Raw genomic sequence first — 17,104 nt, forward strand, 5'->3', positions numbered from 1 at the left:
TCCTCAGTCCCGACCCCCGTGTCCTCAGTCCCGACCCCCGTGTCCTCAGTCCCGACCCCCGTGTCCTCTCTCCCGACCCCCGTGTCCTCTCTCCTGACCCCCGTGTCCTCTCTCCTGACCCCCGCATCCTCAGTCCCGACCCCCGCGTCCTCAGTCTCGACCCCCGCGTCCTCAGTCCCGGCCCCCGCGTCCTCAGTCCCGGCCCCCGTGACCTCAGTCCCGGCCCCCGTGACCTCAGTCCCGGCCCCCGTTTCCTCAGTCCCGATCCCTGTGTCCTCTGTCCTGATCCCTGGGACCTGATCCCCATGTCCTGACTCAGAGAGATGCCATGAGGGACCTGTTCTTCGTTTAGAAACCAGCGACAACGCCTCTGAAGGTCATCCAGTTTGAAAGAGTAAAATCTGAGAAGGCGGTCCATTTCTCAGTGATAATTTGTTTATTAGTAGATAAACTGAAACATCACGCCTCTTGACCCGGGCTCGGTTCTGAAAGGCTCGTCGGTGAGCCAGAAGTAAAACCAGTAGCTGTCAAGGAGGCGAGGAGGACCTGTTAGTTTTTCCTTTAGTCCGTGCTGTGCTCTGTAACTATCTGTAGGAGTAGTCTTTATTTTCTTTTCAACCTGCCTGTTGCATTTTATAAATCTGGATTCTTCTACTTTTAAACTTTTATTCTGGAAATATTCTTTGTGGTGATGGTGAAACGTGTTGCTTAAAGCTTTTATTGAATTTTGTTGGGTGCTGAATAAATGTGGAACTGAGATGTGAAGTGGGTTTTTTTTCCATACATGGTCCATGCACGTGCACACACACACACAACCTGCTTTCACTTAGCTGATCTGTCTGTCGTGGATTTTATCAACACTTTGACTGAAGGGCTCAAAGGTCGCAGGCAGCGGTCGCCGTTTCAGAACATGAACAAACGTGGGGTAAGAAGTCCCAGCTGATCCAGAGTCAGCATTGCTGTGTTAATCTTGTGTAAACTGGGCATCGCTGAAACTTTGCAGGATCTCACGGATGGCTGCAGGTCCACCGACCCTCCTGCAGGTTAATGATTACTGCAGCTTGGCTTATTTACTGATGATCCCGATGCTGCACATTAGGAGGAAGCAGACATGTCAGGGCAGTGTGTGTGCGTCTCAGACTTCGAGAAGGAGGCCAAGAGAGTTCTTCCTAAAGCCGTGTACGACTACTACCGCTCAGGAGCTGATGAGCAAAGCACACTGGCTGATAATGTGGCAGCCTTTAACAGGTACATTTCACACACACACACACAGTGTCTGCTATAGTTAAATCATGACAAAGCAGCTGCTAAACGATTGACTGGAGCCATATTCTATGTAAGAAAATGTGTACCATAAAAATGCAACAGTAGAAATGGCTTTTTCATTTTCACATTACTACTGGTAAGTTATGTAATCAAAACAAAATCCTTTTCTTTTTCTTTAACATCGCTCAGTCTTTGACTTGTAGAATCCTAGAACGCACTGGCCATTTACAATTTTCTTTTCCATTGACCATTTATGGCATGCAATATCAGTTTATAATGCTGAATTATGCATACAGAGTGTTTTATGGGTTCAAAAAATACGTCGCATAAGTTTTATTTTGCTGAGCTTAAGAGGAGTTCTAGTAAGGATTCTAGTCAAAGGGCTTTTCTGGATATTGATCTATGAGAGCCTAGGCTACAGGAGTTGCGCATAAAATCTTGATATTTTTCCCACACATTTGACCCACATCTGATATTTTTACGACAGTCTGAACGGCACAGACCTGATATATATTATATATATGTATACAGGTGCTGGCCAGTAAATTAGAATATCATCAAAAGGTTGAAAATATTTCAGTAATTCCATTCAAAACGTGAAACTTGTACATTATATTCATGCAATGCACACAGACCAATGTATTTCCAATGTTCATTACATTTAAATTTGATATTCATAAGTGACAACTAATGAAAACTCCAAAGTTGGTATCTCAAAAAATTTGAATATTCTGAAAAGGCTGAATATAGAAGACACCTGCTGCCACTCTAATCAGCTGATTTACTCAAAACACCTGCAAAGGCCTTTAAAAGGTCCCTCAGTCATGTTTTGAAGGCACCACAATCATGGGGAAGACTTCTGACTTAACAGCTGTCCAAAAGACAATCATTGACACCTTGCACAAGGAGGGCAAGACACAAAAGGTGATTGCTAAAGAAGCTGGCTGTTCGCAGAGCTCTGTGTCCAAGCACATTAACAGACAGGCGAAGGGACGGAAAAAATGTGGTAGAAAAAAGTGTACAAGCTCTAGGGATAACCGCACCCTGCAGAGAATTGTGACGACAAACCCATTCAAAAATGTGGGGGAGATCCACAAAGAGTGGACTGCAGCTGGAGTCAGCGCTTCAAGAACCACCACGAGGAGACTCATGAAAGACATGGGATTCAGGTGTCGCATTCCGTGTGTCAAGCCACTCTTGAACATGAAACAGCGCAAGAAGCGTCTCGCCTGGGCCAAGGACAAAAAGGACTGGACTGATGCTGAGTGGTCCAAAGTTATGTTTTCTGATGAAAGCAAGTTCTGCATTTCCTTTGGAAATCAAGGACCCAGAGTCTGGAGGAAGAGCGGAGAAGCACAGAATCCACGTTGCATGAGGTCCAGTGTAAAGTTTCCACCGTCAGTGATGGTGTGGGGTGCCATGTCATCTGCCGGTGTTGGCCCACTCTGTTTCCTGAGGTCCAGGGTCAATGCAGCCGTCTACCAGGAAGTTTTAGAGCACTTCATGCTTCCTGCTGCTGACCAACTTTATGGGGATGCAGACTTCACCTTTCAACAGGACTTGGCACCTGCACACAGTGCCAAAACCACCAGCACCTGGTTCAAGGACCATGGTATCCCTGTCCTTGATTGGCCAGCAAACTCGCCTGACCTTAACCCCATAGAAAATCTATGGGGTATTGTGAAGCGGAGGATGCAATACGCTAGACCCAACAATGCAGAGGAGCTGAAGACGACTATCAGAGCAACCTGGGCTCTCATAACACCTGAGCAGTGCCACAGACTGATCGAGTCCATGCCACGCCGCATTACTGCAGTTATTGAGGCAAAAGGAGCCCCGACTAAGTATTGAGTGCTATACATGCACATTCTTTTCATGTTCATTCTTTTCAGTTGGCCAACATTAGAGAAACAAACATTTTTTCATTGGCCTTTAGAATATTCTAATTTTCTGAGATACCAGATTTGATGTTTTCATTGGTTGTCACCTATAAATATCAAAATTAAACGTAATAAACATCGGAAATACATTGGTCTGTGTGCATTGCATGAATATAATGTACAAGTTTCACGTTTTGAATGGAATTACTGAAATATTTTCAACCTTTTGATGATATTCTAATTTACTGGCCAGCACCTGTATATTTTTTTCATGCGATCTGTGTCACTTGATACTGATTCGATGCATATCCGATGTTTTTGGAAGGGACTGCAGTCTGAACGGTCATGTCGCATTAAATCCGTCTCCCACATGAGTCAGCATTGAAACCAGTTCTCTAAACTAACTTTTGGGTTTCAATGCATGTAAACTGGGATTTTGCCGTGGAGCATACTCCCTGTTTACCGGTGTCATTTAGGACACTGTTGTGAAAATCAAGTTCATCAGGAAATCCGGGATTTGCACATTGTCAGTATTAGTGCAGAGGGCATCCATGTAAATTGATTTGAGGTTCCAAAATTAAATGAGACAGTGAATTAGATGCAGATAGGCAGAGGTGACCATTGATTGAGAGGAGAAAATGTTCCATGGTATGAAGTTCATCAGCTGAACAGTTAGCAGGGATGTGCAAACATTGTGAGAATCGAGGTCTCGGCAGCATCGGTACACAAATCTTATAAGATACCGGTGTAAGCAAAACACTCATAAAGAACAACCCCAAAAAGAGACGGCAGAGCGCAGATGTGTGATTAGAGGGTCACATGCTGCTTGGTTTTAATTGGTCAGTTTGTTTGTTGAAGCTGCCAGATGGTTTCTGGGAGAAACAATTGGTGGTCATGCAAGTGGGGAGTGCAGCAGTCAGTCACTGAAGGACCTTTGACCTTGGAGAAGGTCAGAACAGTGGCTTTAGAGAAGCAACAGTTTTCGGTCTGATGATGGTTACAGGTAAATGACAATCAACTTGGACTTCAACATTCCACCAAAAACCATTCACTGACCTTCGGACAGACTATACCACAGTAGAGGTTACTTACCCATAATGCACAGCAGCACATTAGGAGATAACCAAACTCAGCAAATCAGTCATCAAGTGTTAGTCCAGCTGATGGTTGAAAAGTGAGAAGAAAAAAAAAACCACTGAAGACTTTTTTTCATGAGGACCGTTAAAAAACGGTGACCTTGCGCAGCAAGATGAATTCTCGCGAGATTTGGAGTTCTCTTTCTTAACATTCGTTTCGATGTCTCACTATGGGATACGCCCCTCCTCGGATTCCTCAGAAGCACTTATCTCAATACGCCAAACCTGATTGGCCAGTGACCGTGACATACGCGTCCCCTGCTACTATAAGTAGCAAGCGTCCCAACGCACGCACCATTCAATCACCTCTTCTCGCTTCGGTGGTTGCTTATCTCTCAGGTAAGTTAGCTCAACCGTTCACAGACGGAGCCAGCTAATATTCTCTCCATCGCCGAACGTTAACTTACTGTCCTCCTGTCCTGACCTTCACCATAGGCTCGGGGCATAGCGAGCAGCTTCACACTCCAGTGCACCTGTTCGTTCTCTTGCTAACACACCAGTTAGCCCACATGGAAGCCGCTCCTCCCACCAGAGGAGTCGACGGCGCAGGAGCTCGCCTCTGTACCTGTGGGAACAAAATCTCGAGCAAAGACCCGCACAAGGTCTGCTCAAGCTGCCTTGGGCTGGAACACGCCCAGCTGGCATTGGAAGTCCCGGGGTCATGTGAGAGCTGTGCTTGCTTCACCCTGAAGAGCCTTCGCCGGCGGCTAGCGCACCAAGCTAGCCTGTCCGGGAAGGACCCTTGCCTGCCGGCCCCATGGCCACCGCCTGGGGACGCCGGCAAACATGCCCTCCCGGAGCCGGAACCGTGTGCCGAACACAGCTGGGGCTCACAGCTCGAACTGGCCGTTCCGAGCCACCCCGTCGAGGACGTGTTGGAGTTGGACTACTGAGACGATGAGGACACCTCGGAACTCCTCACTTCAGAGGAGGACGAGGATGACGACGTTTTTCTCCCCATCGCTCAGGCCTCCATGCGTAGCTTTCCGTCCTCTCCCAGGGATGGAGTGGTTTCTCCGGCCGCCCACCTGAACATGCAGTCAGTCTGCCGACGCGCTGCGACCAGGCTCAACATCCCTTGGCCCACCGTGGTCACTGAAGCTGTCAGATCCCGCTACGAGGGAAAGAAGCTGCCTCAGGCCACAAGGGCGGCAAAGCCCCTCCTTCCCGCCTTCCCGGAGCTTCTCCAAGAAGTGAGGTCCTCCTGGGACAAACACCATTTCAGCTCCAGGTCTCCTGTCCAAGGAGCCTCCTATCGCTGGACTTCGAGGGGATGGAGAAGGCTGGCATGCTTCGCATGCTGCCGATGGAACCGCTGGTTGCAGCCCACCTGCACCCACGACTCTCGGCAACTTCCTCCAGGCCTCCCGCTCTCCCTGCAAAAGCGGACCACTTCCAGTCGGTGCTGAACGAGAGGGCGTACAAGGCTGCCGCCATCTCAGTCCGAGCTTTGAATGTCTCCTCCATGCTCTCGGCGTACCAAGCCGAGCTCTGTGAGGACATGAATACGAAGCTGGACCCGGAGGTGTGGGAGGAAATCACCGTACTGACCGACATCTGCCTGCGTGTGCAGCGCTGCGCGGTCCAGGCTACGGCTAAAGCTATGGGCATGATGGTGCTTCAAGAACGTGCACGATGGCTGAACCTCACCAACCTCTCTGATAGAGAGAAGGAGGACATTTTGGACACGCCAATCGTGCCTGAAGGCATTTTTGGCTCTGCTTTGGCATCAATGCAGCGACGGTGTGAGGCCAAAAAGAAAGAGGATGAAGCCTTCAACTCTGCCTTCCCCGTAAGCCTTCACCTGCTCTGCCGGCTCGGCCGACCCTTCCTCAGGCAGCTGCCCGAGCCCAGCCTCCGTTCCGGATCCCAAAGCGCCCGAAGCCTCAAGCAGTCCAACCAGCTCCTTCGAGCTCAGCGCCTCGACCAGTTTGGCCTCAGAGGTCCGGCAACCAAGCTGATCCGCCGCCGGGACAACCCACCCGACCCGGCAGTCAGCAGGTGATAAAGAAGAAGAGAGCAGCCTGACTGAGTTCTTTCCCTCCCGACGCTGCAGCTGGCAGTTCCCCGTTCGCCAGCTCCTCCTGTTCGATGTTGCCATGGTGCTTCCCCCCCCCCCCCCCCTCTCACGGGACCCCTCCGGCAGAGTCCCAGAGCGGTTCAGGGTGGGGCTAGGATGTGCAAACGGCTATGCCGGCTCAAAACACACGTCACAAGCACTCACGTTGTTTTTTACCAACATGTCGCGCTCAAGGGCGCAGCAAAAATCAATAAAAATTTTGCCCATGAGCGGTTCCAGGCGAGGGGCGGCCCCGGGCGGACTTTCCCGCCAGCCACGGGTTGTCCCCGTACGCCAGGGCCGCCAAAGCACAAAGCCCCCGCGCATGCACCACTGCCCCACAACCTCTGCAGGGAGCTGCTGCTCCGTGTGTCACGGCTGTGTCACCGCTCTCCACTCACATAGAGGAATGGACAGCGGTTTCTGCTTCACATTGGGTGCTAAGAACTATTTCGAGAGGTTACAGGCTCCATTTCGCTTCAGTTCCTCCTCGATTCTCCGGCGTAGTGTTCTCCCACGCCAAGGGGACATCAGCTCACATCCTTCAGGGAGAAATCTCCTCCCTGCTAGAGAAGGTAGTGATATGCATTGTACCTCCCTATCAGTCTCAGAGCGGTTTCTACTCCAGGTACTTCCTGTGGGCTGCGCTCCATGCGGTTACACACGCTGGCACGCAGACTGATCCTATGGTGCAGCAGGCATCTCCTCTCAATCAGAGCCACCCACGTCCCAGGTGTTCTGAATCGGGGGGCGGATCTGTTGTCCAGAGGGACACCCCTGTACGGGGAATGGAGCCTGCATCCAGCAGTGTTGGAACAGATTTGGATCCGGTTCGGCACAGCTGTAGTGGATCTCTTTGCCTCCAAGGAGAATGCTCAGTGTCCACTGTTTTTCTCCCTGCGCGACCGAGATGCTCCACTCGGCGTGGACGCGCTGGCGCACGACTGGCCACGGGGACTGCTTTACGCTTTTCCCCCAGTGGCCCTGATACTACCCACCTTGCTGAGGGTACGAACCCAGTGCCACACTCTCATTCTGGTGGCCCCATACTGGCCAGCCATGCATTGGGTGGCGGACATTTTCCAGCTCCTGGAGGGCCAACCTTGGAAACTGCCGCTTCGCAGGGACCTGGTGTCCCAAGCGGGAGGCTCAATCTTCCACGCTCATCCAGAACGGCTGGCCCTGTGGGCCTGGCCCTTGAGGGGTGCAGGCTAGGGTCAGCAGAGCTGCCCCAGGCGGTCATTCGAACCATTCAGAATGCTAGGGCCCCCTCCACTAGGTCCCGATGTGACAGTGTGAGCTTCCTGTCACAATGTCCCGATTGATCATGCGCCCTGGCTACTTGGCCAAGGGGATGTCCCTTTGGCTGACTGGTTAGAGCGTATGACTCTCACCCGGGAGTCTGGGGATCGAGTCCCGCCCGGGCCCTCGTTTATCCACCTTGCCACATTTGGCGTTGTTGGCAGGATCCATGTAGTACTGTCAAGTAGGTCCATGGATGTGAAGTTTGTGGCACCCTGCGCGGGAGCACGAGGACGTGCTCGTGGAAAGAATGGGAAAGATGTGACAGTGTGAGCGTCCTGTCACAATGTCCCGATTGATCATGCGCCCTGGCTACTTGGCCAAGGGGATGTCCCTTTGGCTGACTGGTTAGAGCGTATGATTCTCAACCGGGAGTCTAGGGATCGAATCCCGCCCGGGCCCTCGTTTATCCACCTTGCCCCACCTATATGACAGTAAATGGAGGTTGTTTGAAGCCTGGTGTCAGGGCAGGGAGGTCTCACCCTTCCAGTGCCCTGTGAACGTCATTCTGTCTTTCCTGCAAGACTTGTTGGATGGGAAGAAGGCTTTCTCCACCATTAAAGTGTACCTAGCAGCCATTTCCGCCCGATACTTGGGTTTTGGGAAGAAATTGGCAGGTCAACACCCCCTGGTGTGTAGCTTCATGAGGGGCGCGCGCAGGCTTCTCCCTGTGTCTCGACCCCTGGTGCCCTCATGGGATCTGTCCTTGGTGCTGTCGGCCCTCTCCGGGCCTCCATTTGAGCCTATGGACGGCCTGGACCTTAAGAGCCTGTCTCTTAAGGTGGTGCTACTCCTGGCTTTGGTATCTGCAAAGCGAGTTAAGCCTGGTTTATGCTTCTCCGTCAGCTCCGCAAGGGACAGGCACGCACGGATTGACGGAAGCGTTTTGCTCTCATACTTCTCCGTCTCCTGGAGAGTGTTGCAAAGCAATATCCTGGCACGACCACAGAGGGCGTAGCGCTGTTCTGTGGTATCCTGTCATGTATCGGTCCAAGATCGTTTGTTTATATTGTGTTTTTTGTGTATATAAGAGACTTTTAACACGGACATATTTGTCTCTCATTCTCCCACCGCTTCATGCGCTCCCCACCTCTAAACCCACGTTTCCTGTCATTTCCGTCCACAAATAAAACGCTTGCTGCGCATCTTTTCACTCCTCCAGTCACGGGAGAATTAAACGTTCATATTTTTAGAGTTTTTTCGCGAGGCATTCTTCAAGCTTCTCTGTGTCTGCCGCTAGTTAAACTCAGCTCTCTTTGCAATGGCGGCGCTGTAAACAACAGCGGCGTCCTGACCAATCACAAGCTTGCGTAATCCGTTTCGTTCGACGGATGTTTAAAAAAGTGGGCTCGACTCCGTACGTACTTGCGTGCCTGCCGGATCCCTACGCAAGGTCGGATAATGGCGTTGCGTGTGCTCCGCACTGACGCAGACGGAGAAGCATAAATCAGGCTTTAGTGACTTACAGGCTCTCTCTGTGCACCCATCCTGCACCCAGTTTGCACCAGGTGACATGAAGGTGTCCCTGAAGCCCAACCCTGCCTTTGTGCCTAAGGTAGTGGGCTCCTTTTCTCCTATTATCCTCACAGCTTTCTACCCACCGCCCTTCTCCTCTCCTGGGGAGGAGCGGTGGCACAAGCTGTGTCCGATTCGCGCGCTCAAGGAGTATGTGAATCGGACGGAGAACCTTCGCAGGGGGGACCAGCTTTTTGTGTCACGGGGTGGGCCTTGTAAGGGGAAACCCGTCACAAAGCAGCGGCTCTCCCACTGGATTGTGGAGGCTATTTCTATGGCTTACTCCTGTCAGGGCATTCAGGCTCCTGTTGGGCTCAGGGCCCATTCTACTAGAGGCCTGTCTGCTTCTTGGGCCCTTTTTCGGGGGCTGTCAATCCAGGAGATTTGTGCTGCAGCAAGTTGGGCTTCTCCACTTGCATTTGCACGCTTCTATAAGCTTGATGTTTCGGTCCCTGCAATGACTCACACGATTCTGAGTGTGGGGTCTTTGGCGGGCCAAGACGTATCCCTGTAGGTTGGTGATCGCTGGATAAGCTGTCTGGCAATACGGGAGTCTCCATATCCCATAGTGAGACATCGAAACGAATGTTAAGAAAGAGAACTTTAGGTTACTATCGTAACCCCGGTTCTCTGAGTAACATGAGTGAGATGTCTCACCAGACAACCCTTCTTGCTGGGCGAAGCGAGAAGAGGTGTTTATCTTGAATGGTGCATGCGTGGGGACGCTTGCTACTTATAGCAGCAGGGCACGCGTACGTCACGGTCACTGGCCAATCAGGATTGGCGTATTGAGATAAGTGCTTCTGAGGAATCCGCGGAGGGGCGTATCCCATAGTGAGACATCTCACACATGTTACTCAGAGAACCGGGGTTACGATAGTAACCTAAAGTTTTCCAAACTCAAGAGAATGTGTTGACTCGACATGGGGGCGGGGCTACATACAGAGATCTGGCTGCCAGGTCAACAAAACAGATCCCAAAAAACGTAAAACCCGTCTGACTGAAACAGCAGTGTTGTGCATGAATAATAAACCTGTGTGTGTGTGTGTGTGTGTGTGTGTGTGTGTGTGTGTGTGTGTGTGTGTGTGTGTGTGTGTGTGTGTGTGCACATGCGCTCAGATGGCACCTTATGCCTCGAGTCATGAGGGACGTGTCCATTGTGGATCTGTCTGTAAACGTGCTGGGCCATAACCTCAGCATGCCTCTCTGTGTTGGAGCCACAGCAATGCAGAGGATGGCTCACCCTGCCGGAGAGACAGCTACAGCAAGAGGTACACACACACACACACACACACTCACAAACACACACTCATGCACTTTAGATGAGGAACTGGTGGAGTCCATTTTCAGAGTAGGAAAAGGTCTTGAGGATGTAGCGTTAACGATTAACTAACTAGATATACAAGTGATCAATAAGATGTGATATTCTATATAAATATCAATCTGATTGGTCTTGGAATGTTTAATCAGAAGACTTTAGTTTCTTTGACTTCAGGGAACACACCCTTCCCAAGAATAGAGTTTATAAAATCGATTTTAATTCTATTTCCTAAACTAAATGATTGTTCATGACAAAGTATGAATGAAATGATGGTTGTGCAGGTAACCGAGGATGAATGAAATGGTGGAATGTGAGCATGCTGTTTTAGCAGAACCTTGTATCTGAGAGAGAGAGATTGTGAAGTCTGGGTGGGAAAATCTGTTTGGCTCTATGGTTTGATAAGCTAGAGCGTTGTTTACAAAACCGTCCGACGCAGTCGCGCAGTCGACACACCCTTTGTGTGACGGTTGCCCATCGGCGGTCCGGACGAAAGCGGCCCGAGTGGTGAGTTTCCCCGTACGTCGAGACCACAGGAACCCAAAGAGACACATTTCCTTTTGAATTCAGATTTCTAGTCCAGCCGTGAGCTGCAACAGGGTCTGCTGGTTAGATGTCCGTCTGAGGTGCTGGTGGCTCTTAAAAGAGTCGTCGTGTCTTAAATCACTCGCCAGTGTTGCAGAGAGGCTTTGACCTTGGGGTCAAAAGAGAGGATGGTCTCAAAATACTGGCTCACCCGACTGGCCAAACCAGATGGCTGCTGAAGAACTAATGAATCAGGAAGTGATTCCTGTATTCATCAACTTTTGTTTATGAACTTAGACAAGCCAGAATTTGACCCAATTAAGAGGGCGTGAACAAAGACCTCAGTAACTCACTCAGATGCTCAGAGGTTACGTCTTAGTGTGAAGTGAATGTTATAACGGTTATGTGAAGCAAAAACCTTAATAGTCGTATTATGATGTGTTGGATAGATTAACATTAAATCCACAAGCACTAATCTGGTGTAATTTCAGATTCATTTTAAACGCATCATTGATTTATGCACACATTATCAAACACTTTGGAGTTAAACAAGAGAAAGTCATTCATGATTCAAGGAAGATTAACTTTGTTCAGAGTGAAAGTGCAGAAAGTCTCGTCTTCCAGCACTTATTATGCCTAACTTACTTAGTTGTAGATCATTGCTTTTCTTGTTTGGAGGCCAGACGGAGGTAACGCGTCCCTGGATGTGTGACGCAGTTTGTGTCTGGCGTAACGTCCAGAAAGGGTCAATTTTCACCTACAACTCACATCCAAACCCATCCTAAACTCTTCTGGTTAAAAATTCAAAGATCAATCAGGTTGATATTTCATATTTATATGGACCCATCACATCTTATTGGTCATAATTAAATATGCAGTCGTTACTCTATAAAGTGTGATGCTACACTGGAAATTAAAAGTAAATTTCTGGTCATTTTTTATGTCGATACTCGGCTTTTGGTACGTTACAAGGAGAATCTATTTGAAACATCTGCTACAGAAGCTGATTACACTTATGTTCCCAGCATGCAAAGCAGTAGGAACCGGAATGATGCTGAGCTCCTGGGCCACCTCGAGCATAGAGGAAGTGATGTCAGCAATGACAGCTACACCAGGTGGCAGTGGGGCCCTATGGATGCAACTTTATATCTACAAAGACCGAGAGCTTACACTGTCTCTGGTGCGCCGGGCAGAGCGGGCGGGCTACAAGGCTATCTTTGTTACAGTGGATACTCCGTACCTGGGGAAAAGGTTGGACGATGTACGCAACCGATTCAAAATGCCTCAGCATCTGAGGTAGGAAGCCAGTTCCACACGCAATTCACCTATCAAGCCCCCCATGTAGCTGGTGGCCCCTTGGGTTTTTACCCCTGCCTCTGTGTGTGTGTGTGTGTGTGTGTGTGTGTGTGTGTGTGTGTGTGTGTGTGTGTGTGTGTGTGTGTGTGTGTGTGTGTGTGTGTGTGTGTGTGTGTGTGTGTGTGTGTCAGATTGTCAAACTTCTCCACGGCTGCCCTGGCCTTCTCTGAGGAGGACTACGGCAGTGACAGCGGTCTGGCTGTTTATGTTGCTAATGCTATTGAGCCGGCTCTGAGTTGGGATGACATCACATGGCTGAAGAAGCACTCACACCTGCCTGTGATTGTTAAAGGAGTACTTAATGGTAACACTCACTCACTCACTCACTCACTCACTCACTCACTCACTCAGTCACACCCATTAGATTCTTAGTGAAGCCTGTTTGCAGTGATAATTCAGGTGGATGAACTTACACGCGTGGACAAAACAGTTGGTGCCCTTCAGTCGAAGAAAGAGAAACCCACAGTGGTCACAGAAATAACTTGAATTTGACAAAAGTAATAATAAATACAAATTCTATGAAATTAAACCAGTGAAAATCAGACGTTGCTTTTCAGCCGTGCTTCAGCGGAATTATTAAAAACAAACTCGTGGAACAGGCCTGGACAAAAATGATGGTACCCCTAACCTAATATTTTGTTCTACGACCTTTTGAGGCAGTCAGACGATTCCTGTAACTGCCACTGGGACTCCTGCACCTCTCGGCAGGTATTTTGGCCCACTCCTCATGAGTAAACTGCTCCAGTTGTCTCAGGTCTGAAGGGCACCTTTTCCAGACGACGTTTCAGCTTCTTTCTAAGATGCTCAATAGGAGGTCAGGGTTCACAGAAGGCCACTTCAGAATCGTCCGATGTTTTCTCGAAGCCATTCTTGGGTGATTCTAGCTGCGTGTTTTGGGTCGTTGTCCTGCTGCAAGACCCACGACCTGTGACTGAGACCAAGCTCTCTGACACTGACCGCCACATTTATCTCTAGATGGTCTTGAGATGTCATGGTACCCTGCACAGATTCAAGACACCCAGTGGCAGATGCAGCAAAGCAGCCCCAGATCATGACAGAGCCTCCTCCGTGTTTCACAGTAGGAACTGTGTTCTTTTCTTGATGTGCTTCATTTTTCTGTCTGTGAACGTGGAGCTGATGAGCCTTGGTATTCCAGTCTGGCTTTGTTATGATTTGTTTCCAACAATGGTGTCCTCCTTGGTCGTCACCTTTGTAGTCCACTTTGGCTCAAACAACGACAAATGGTGCGATCTGACTGTGATGTTCTTTGAACTTGAAGTTCACTTTAGATCTCTTTAGAAGTTTTTCTGGGCTCTTTTGTTACCATTCAGATTGTCTGTCTTTTTGATCCGTTTTTCCTCAGCGGCCAGGTCCAAGGAGGTTGGCTACTGTCCCATGGATCTGCGGTTTCTGAGTAATGTGTTCAGCTGTAGACACACGAACATCTAGCTGCTTGGTGATGGTCTTCTAGCCTTTAACATGTTTGTCTATCATTTTCTTTCTATTCTTCTGAGACAACTCTTTCCTTTGCTTCCTCTGGTCCGTGTTGAGTGTGGTACTCACCAAGTCACCAAACAACACAGTGACTACCTGCCCTATATAAAGGCCCACTGACTAATCCAGGGTATCCGCGGGTCCTTAAAAAGTCTTAAAAAGTCTTAAATTGGCTTTTCCAAATTTAAGGCCTTAAAAATCCTTAAAAATGACAAATAATCCTTAAATACAGTTTCCAGAGGTCTTAAATTACCAAAGACCCAATAAACAAGATTATTTTATTTCTATAAAATTTTCATGAATTTCTAGTCAGTGTTCAGCATTTTTTGTGTATGATGTTGGCGTAAGTGGAACCGTACACATTCAGTTGGTCGTGAAAGGGGGCTATTTTTAGATGAGCACATTAGCTGGTTAAGCTAGTGGGAGCTTGCGCCATGGGGAAGTGCAAGTTTAATGGTAACTGGATGGTTAATCCCAAGTTCGCGACGTGGTTAGCACCGGTTCCAGGCAATAGCTGGAAATTATAGCTTAAATTTAATTTAAAAAAATAGCTTAAATTTGGTCAAAGTGGCCTTAAAAAAGGTCTTAAAAAGTCTTAAATTTGGCTCCCTTAAACCTGCAGATACCCTGTAATCACTGACTGTGATGCTGACTAGTGGACACACCTTGAATGAACACGTCCCTTTTGTCACATTATTTGATTTATTATTACTTTAGTCAGATTCGAGTTATTTCGGTGACCATTGTGGACCTTTCTATCAGTGACTGAAAGGTACCAACACTTGTTCACGTCTGCAGCTGCAGCTCCATGATTGTGTTGTAGATCTGCTGCTTGGATTATGGTTCTGCTTCATGACCCGGTCTGTTCCGTACCTGAGCTGTCAGACAGTCTCTAGGACACTCTGGTGTCTCGAGGAGTTCTTGGTGGACTCAGTGAGTCATGCAGCTAAAGAACCAGCCCAAATCATCGGCCCTCAACCACCGTGCTGACAGCTGGGCTCAGCTGTTGTTGCTGACAATCTGATCTGGTTTACTCCAAGTGCATTATGGGTAAACGTCTCTACTTAAGTTCTGCTGTTTCCAGCCTGAGCTGAGCTGCCGCGACCTATGACCTGCTAACTTAGTAATCAGAGGGAGCTCTTGGGCAATTGATGTTGTTTGTCTGAGCGTTGACCTCTGACCTCAGGGTGAACCTGTTTCAATGTCCACTCCTGGGACGATCAGCAGCACCTAATCTTACTCTCTGTGGACTTCATGTGGTTAAATAATGACCTGCAGCAACAGATGGTTTATGTCCTCCTCGGGCTAACTCTGGATGGATGTGTAAGGAAAGAAAACTGAGTACAGAGACAACTACAACATAATGTCCCACATTTTAATTGGTGTTCAAAAGTCACCTAGATTGTATCCAATAAACATATCTGTCTACCACATCTCCACTTGTCTGAATGACTCCAGGTCCAGATGCTGTTCAGGCTGTCCACTACGGTGCTGATGGCATCCTGGTGTCCAATCATGGAGCTCGACAACTTGATGGGGTTCCTGCAACGGTGTGTGTGTGTGTGTGTGTGTGTGTGTGTGTGTGTGTGTGTGTGTGTGTGTGTGTGTGTGTGTGTGTGTGTGTGTGTGTGCACGCGTGTGCGTGAATACAGGTGAAACTGGAAAAAATAGAATCTGGTGCATTAATGTCAGTGATCCAACCTAAAAGGTGAAACGAATCTATGAGACAGACTCATTCCAGGCAGATCCAGATGTTTCAGCCTTTATTAGTTCTAACTGAGACGATCATGGTCTACAGATGATCAGAACCCACATTCAACATCTCAATCAGAACGTTGGTTCAGTTCTCTAGACTCAGTGTCACACTCTGATCAGCTGATGAATCCAGAACACCTGCAGAGGGCTCCTGAGCCTTTAGATGGTCTCTCGGTCTGAGCTGGATTACTGACACCCTGACCGGTTTCTCCTGTACAAATGTTTAAACAAGTGTGTGTGTGCGTGTGTGTGTGTGTGTGTGCGTGTGCGTGTGCGTGCGTGCACATGCAGCTGGATGTGTTGGAGGAGGTGGTGGAGGCGGTGCAGGGTCGCTGTGACGTCTTTCTGGATGGAGGTGTGCGACGAGGGACAGACGTCCTCAAGGCCTTAGCTCTGGGGGCAAAGGCGGTCTTCATCGGGCGCCCCGTGCTCTGGGGTCTTGCCTGTCAGGTGAAAAGCTCTGATCCATCACAAGAGGCTCATCTATGATCACTCTGAGACACAGAGTTTATTAGCTTACTCGACTAAACATGACTGGTTGGTCTAAAAAGAGAGGGAGGTCACTAATCAGACCCACTGGTGTGTTTTATGAGTCACCAGGGAGAAGAAGGAGTCGTTGCTCTTCTGGAGCTTCTAAAAGAGGAACTCCGACTGGCTATGGCCCTGTCAGGTACCGCACACCAACAGAAGCAACTGATCATAACTATACTGCCACCACCATGCTTTGGTGTGTAATGAAAGAGGTTTGGTCTGAGCAGCATCTCACTTTCACTCATTTGACCAGTTTGTGAAGAATTCCAGGCTCTTTCAGACAAATTTATATTCTGTCTGACTTTTCTTCTCATCCTTTTGAAGTCTTCAGCCAGTGGTAGTAGGTCTAGTCACCTTTAGGCTGCCTTTCACACCAAAAGGTTCCTAGCTCATCCTCGGTTGTGCAACATGGTGCACATAACAGTTTCTTCTGATTAGAAAGCGCTGATGTTTTATCAGGTGCACTCTTGTTTACAGACTCCTTTAAACTCAGGAACTCACTCAGGTGCTTCAACAAGCTAGATGTGTGACCAGGTGTCACAAAGGAGGGAAGGTGAACATGTTTGAGTATTGATAAGTGTGTGTGTCTGTGTGTGTGTGTGTGTGTGTGTGTGTGTGTGTGTGTGTGTGTGTGTGTAGGTTGCCGTTCTGTATCAGAAGTAAGCAGATCCTTGGTCAGGAAAGTGGACTTCACCTCCAGGATGTGAGAGAAGATGCTGCTGTGTGGTTGATCATCAGGAACGATACGTTCTCATTACGATTCGTAACGTTGTTTGTTACAAGTGAACACAACAGTAGGAACAACAAAAATGATTTTTAAATCCAACCCACTGTGGCCCTCTACTAAACCTGAGATACACACACACACGTGCACACACACACACGTGTGTGTGCGCGTGTGTGTGTGTGTCTCTGAACATCACATTATGTTCAACATGGATTAAATGTTTTGTGTTCCTCCGGTACT

General features: G+C 48.7%; 1 protein-coding gene across 1 annotated transcript; it reads left to right on the forward strand.

Moving 5' to 3' along the window:
- The first annotated feature begins 911 nt into the window (after positions 1 to 911).
- Positions 912 to 16,983, forward strand: hao1 (hydroxyacid oxidase (glycolate oxidase) 1). The gene is made up of 8 exons (XM_015968928.3): positions 912 to 1,248; positions 10,278 to 10,429; positions 12,027 to 12,297; positions 12,489 to 12,661; positions 15,310 to 15,401; positions 15,898 to 16,056; positions 16,207 to 16,276; positions 16,777 to 16,983. Exons 1-8 carry the CDS (start codon positions 1,112 to 1,114, stop codon positions 16,842 to 16,844), a joined length of 1,122 nt encoding a protein of 373 aa, XP_015824414.1. The 5' UTR covers positions 912 to 1,111; the 3' UTR covers positions 16,845 to 16,983.
- Positions 16,984 to 17,104: the final 121 nt, after the last annotated feature.

The sequence above is a fragment of the Nothobranchius furzeri genome, chromosome 18 (assembly GCF_043380555.1).
Source record: "Nothobranchius furzeri strain GRZ-AD chromosome 18, NfurGRZ-RIMD1, whole genome shotgun sequence".
In the NCBI taxonomy this organism is placed as follows: domain Eukaryota; kingdom Metazoa; phylum Chordata; class Actinopteri; order Cyprinodontiformes; family Nothobranchiidae; genus Nothobranchius; species Nothobranchius furzeri.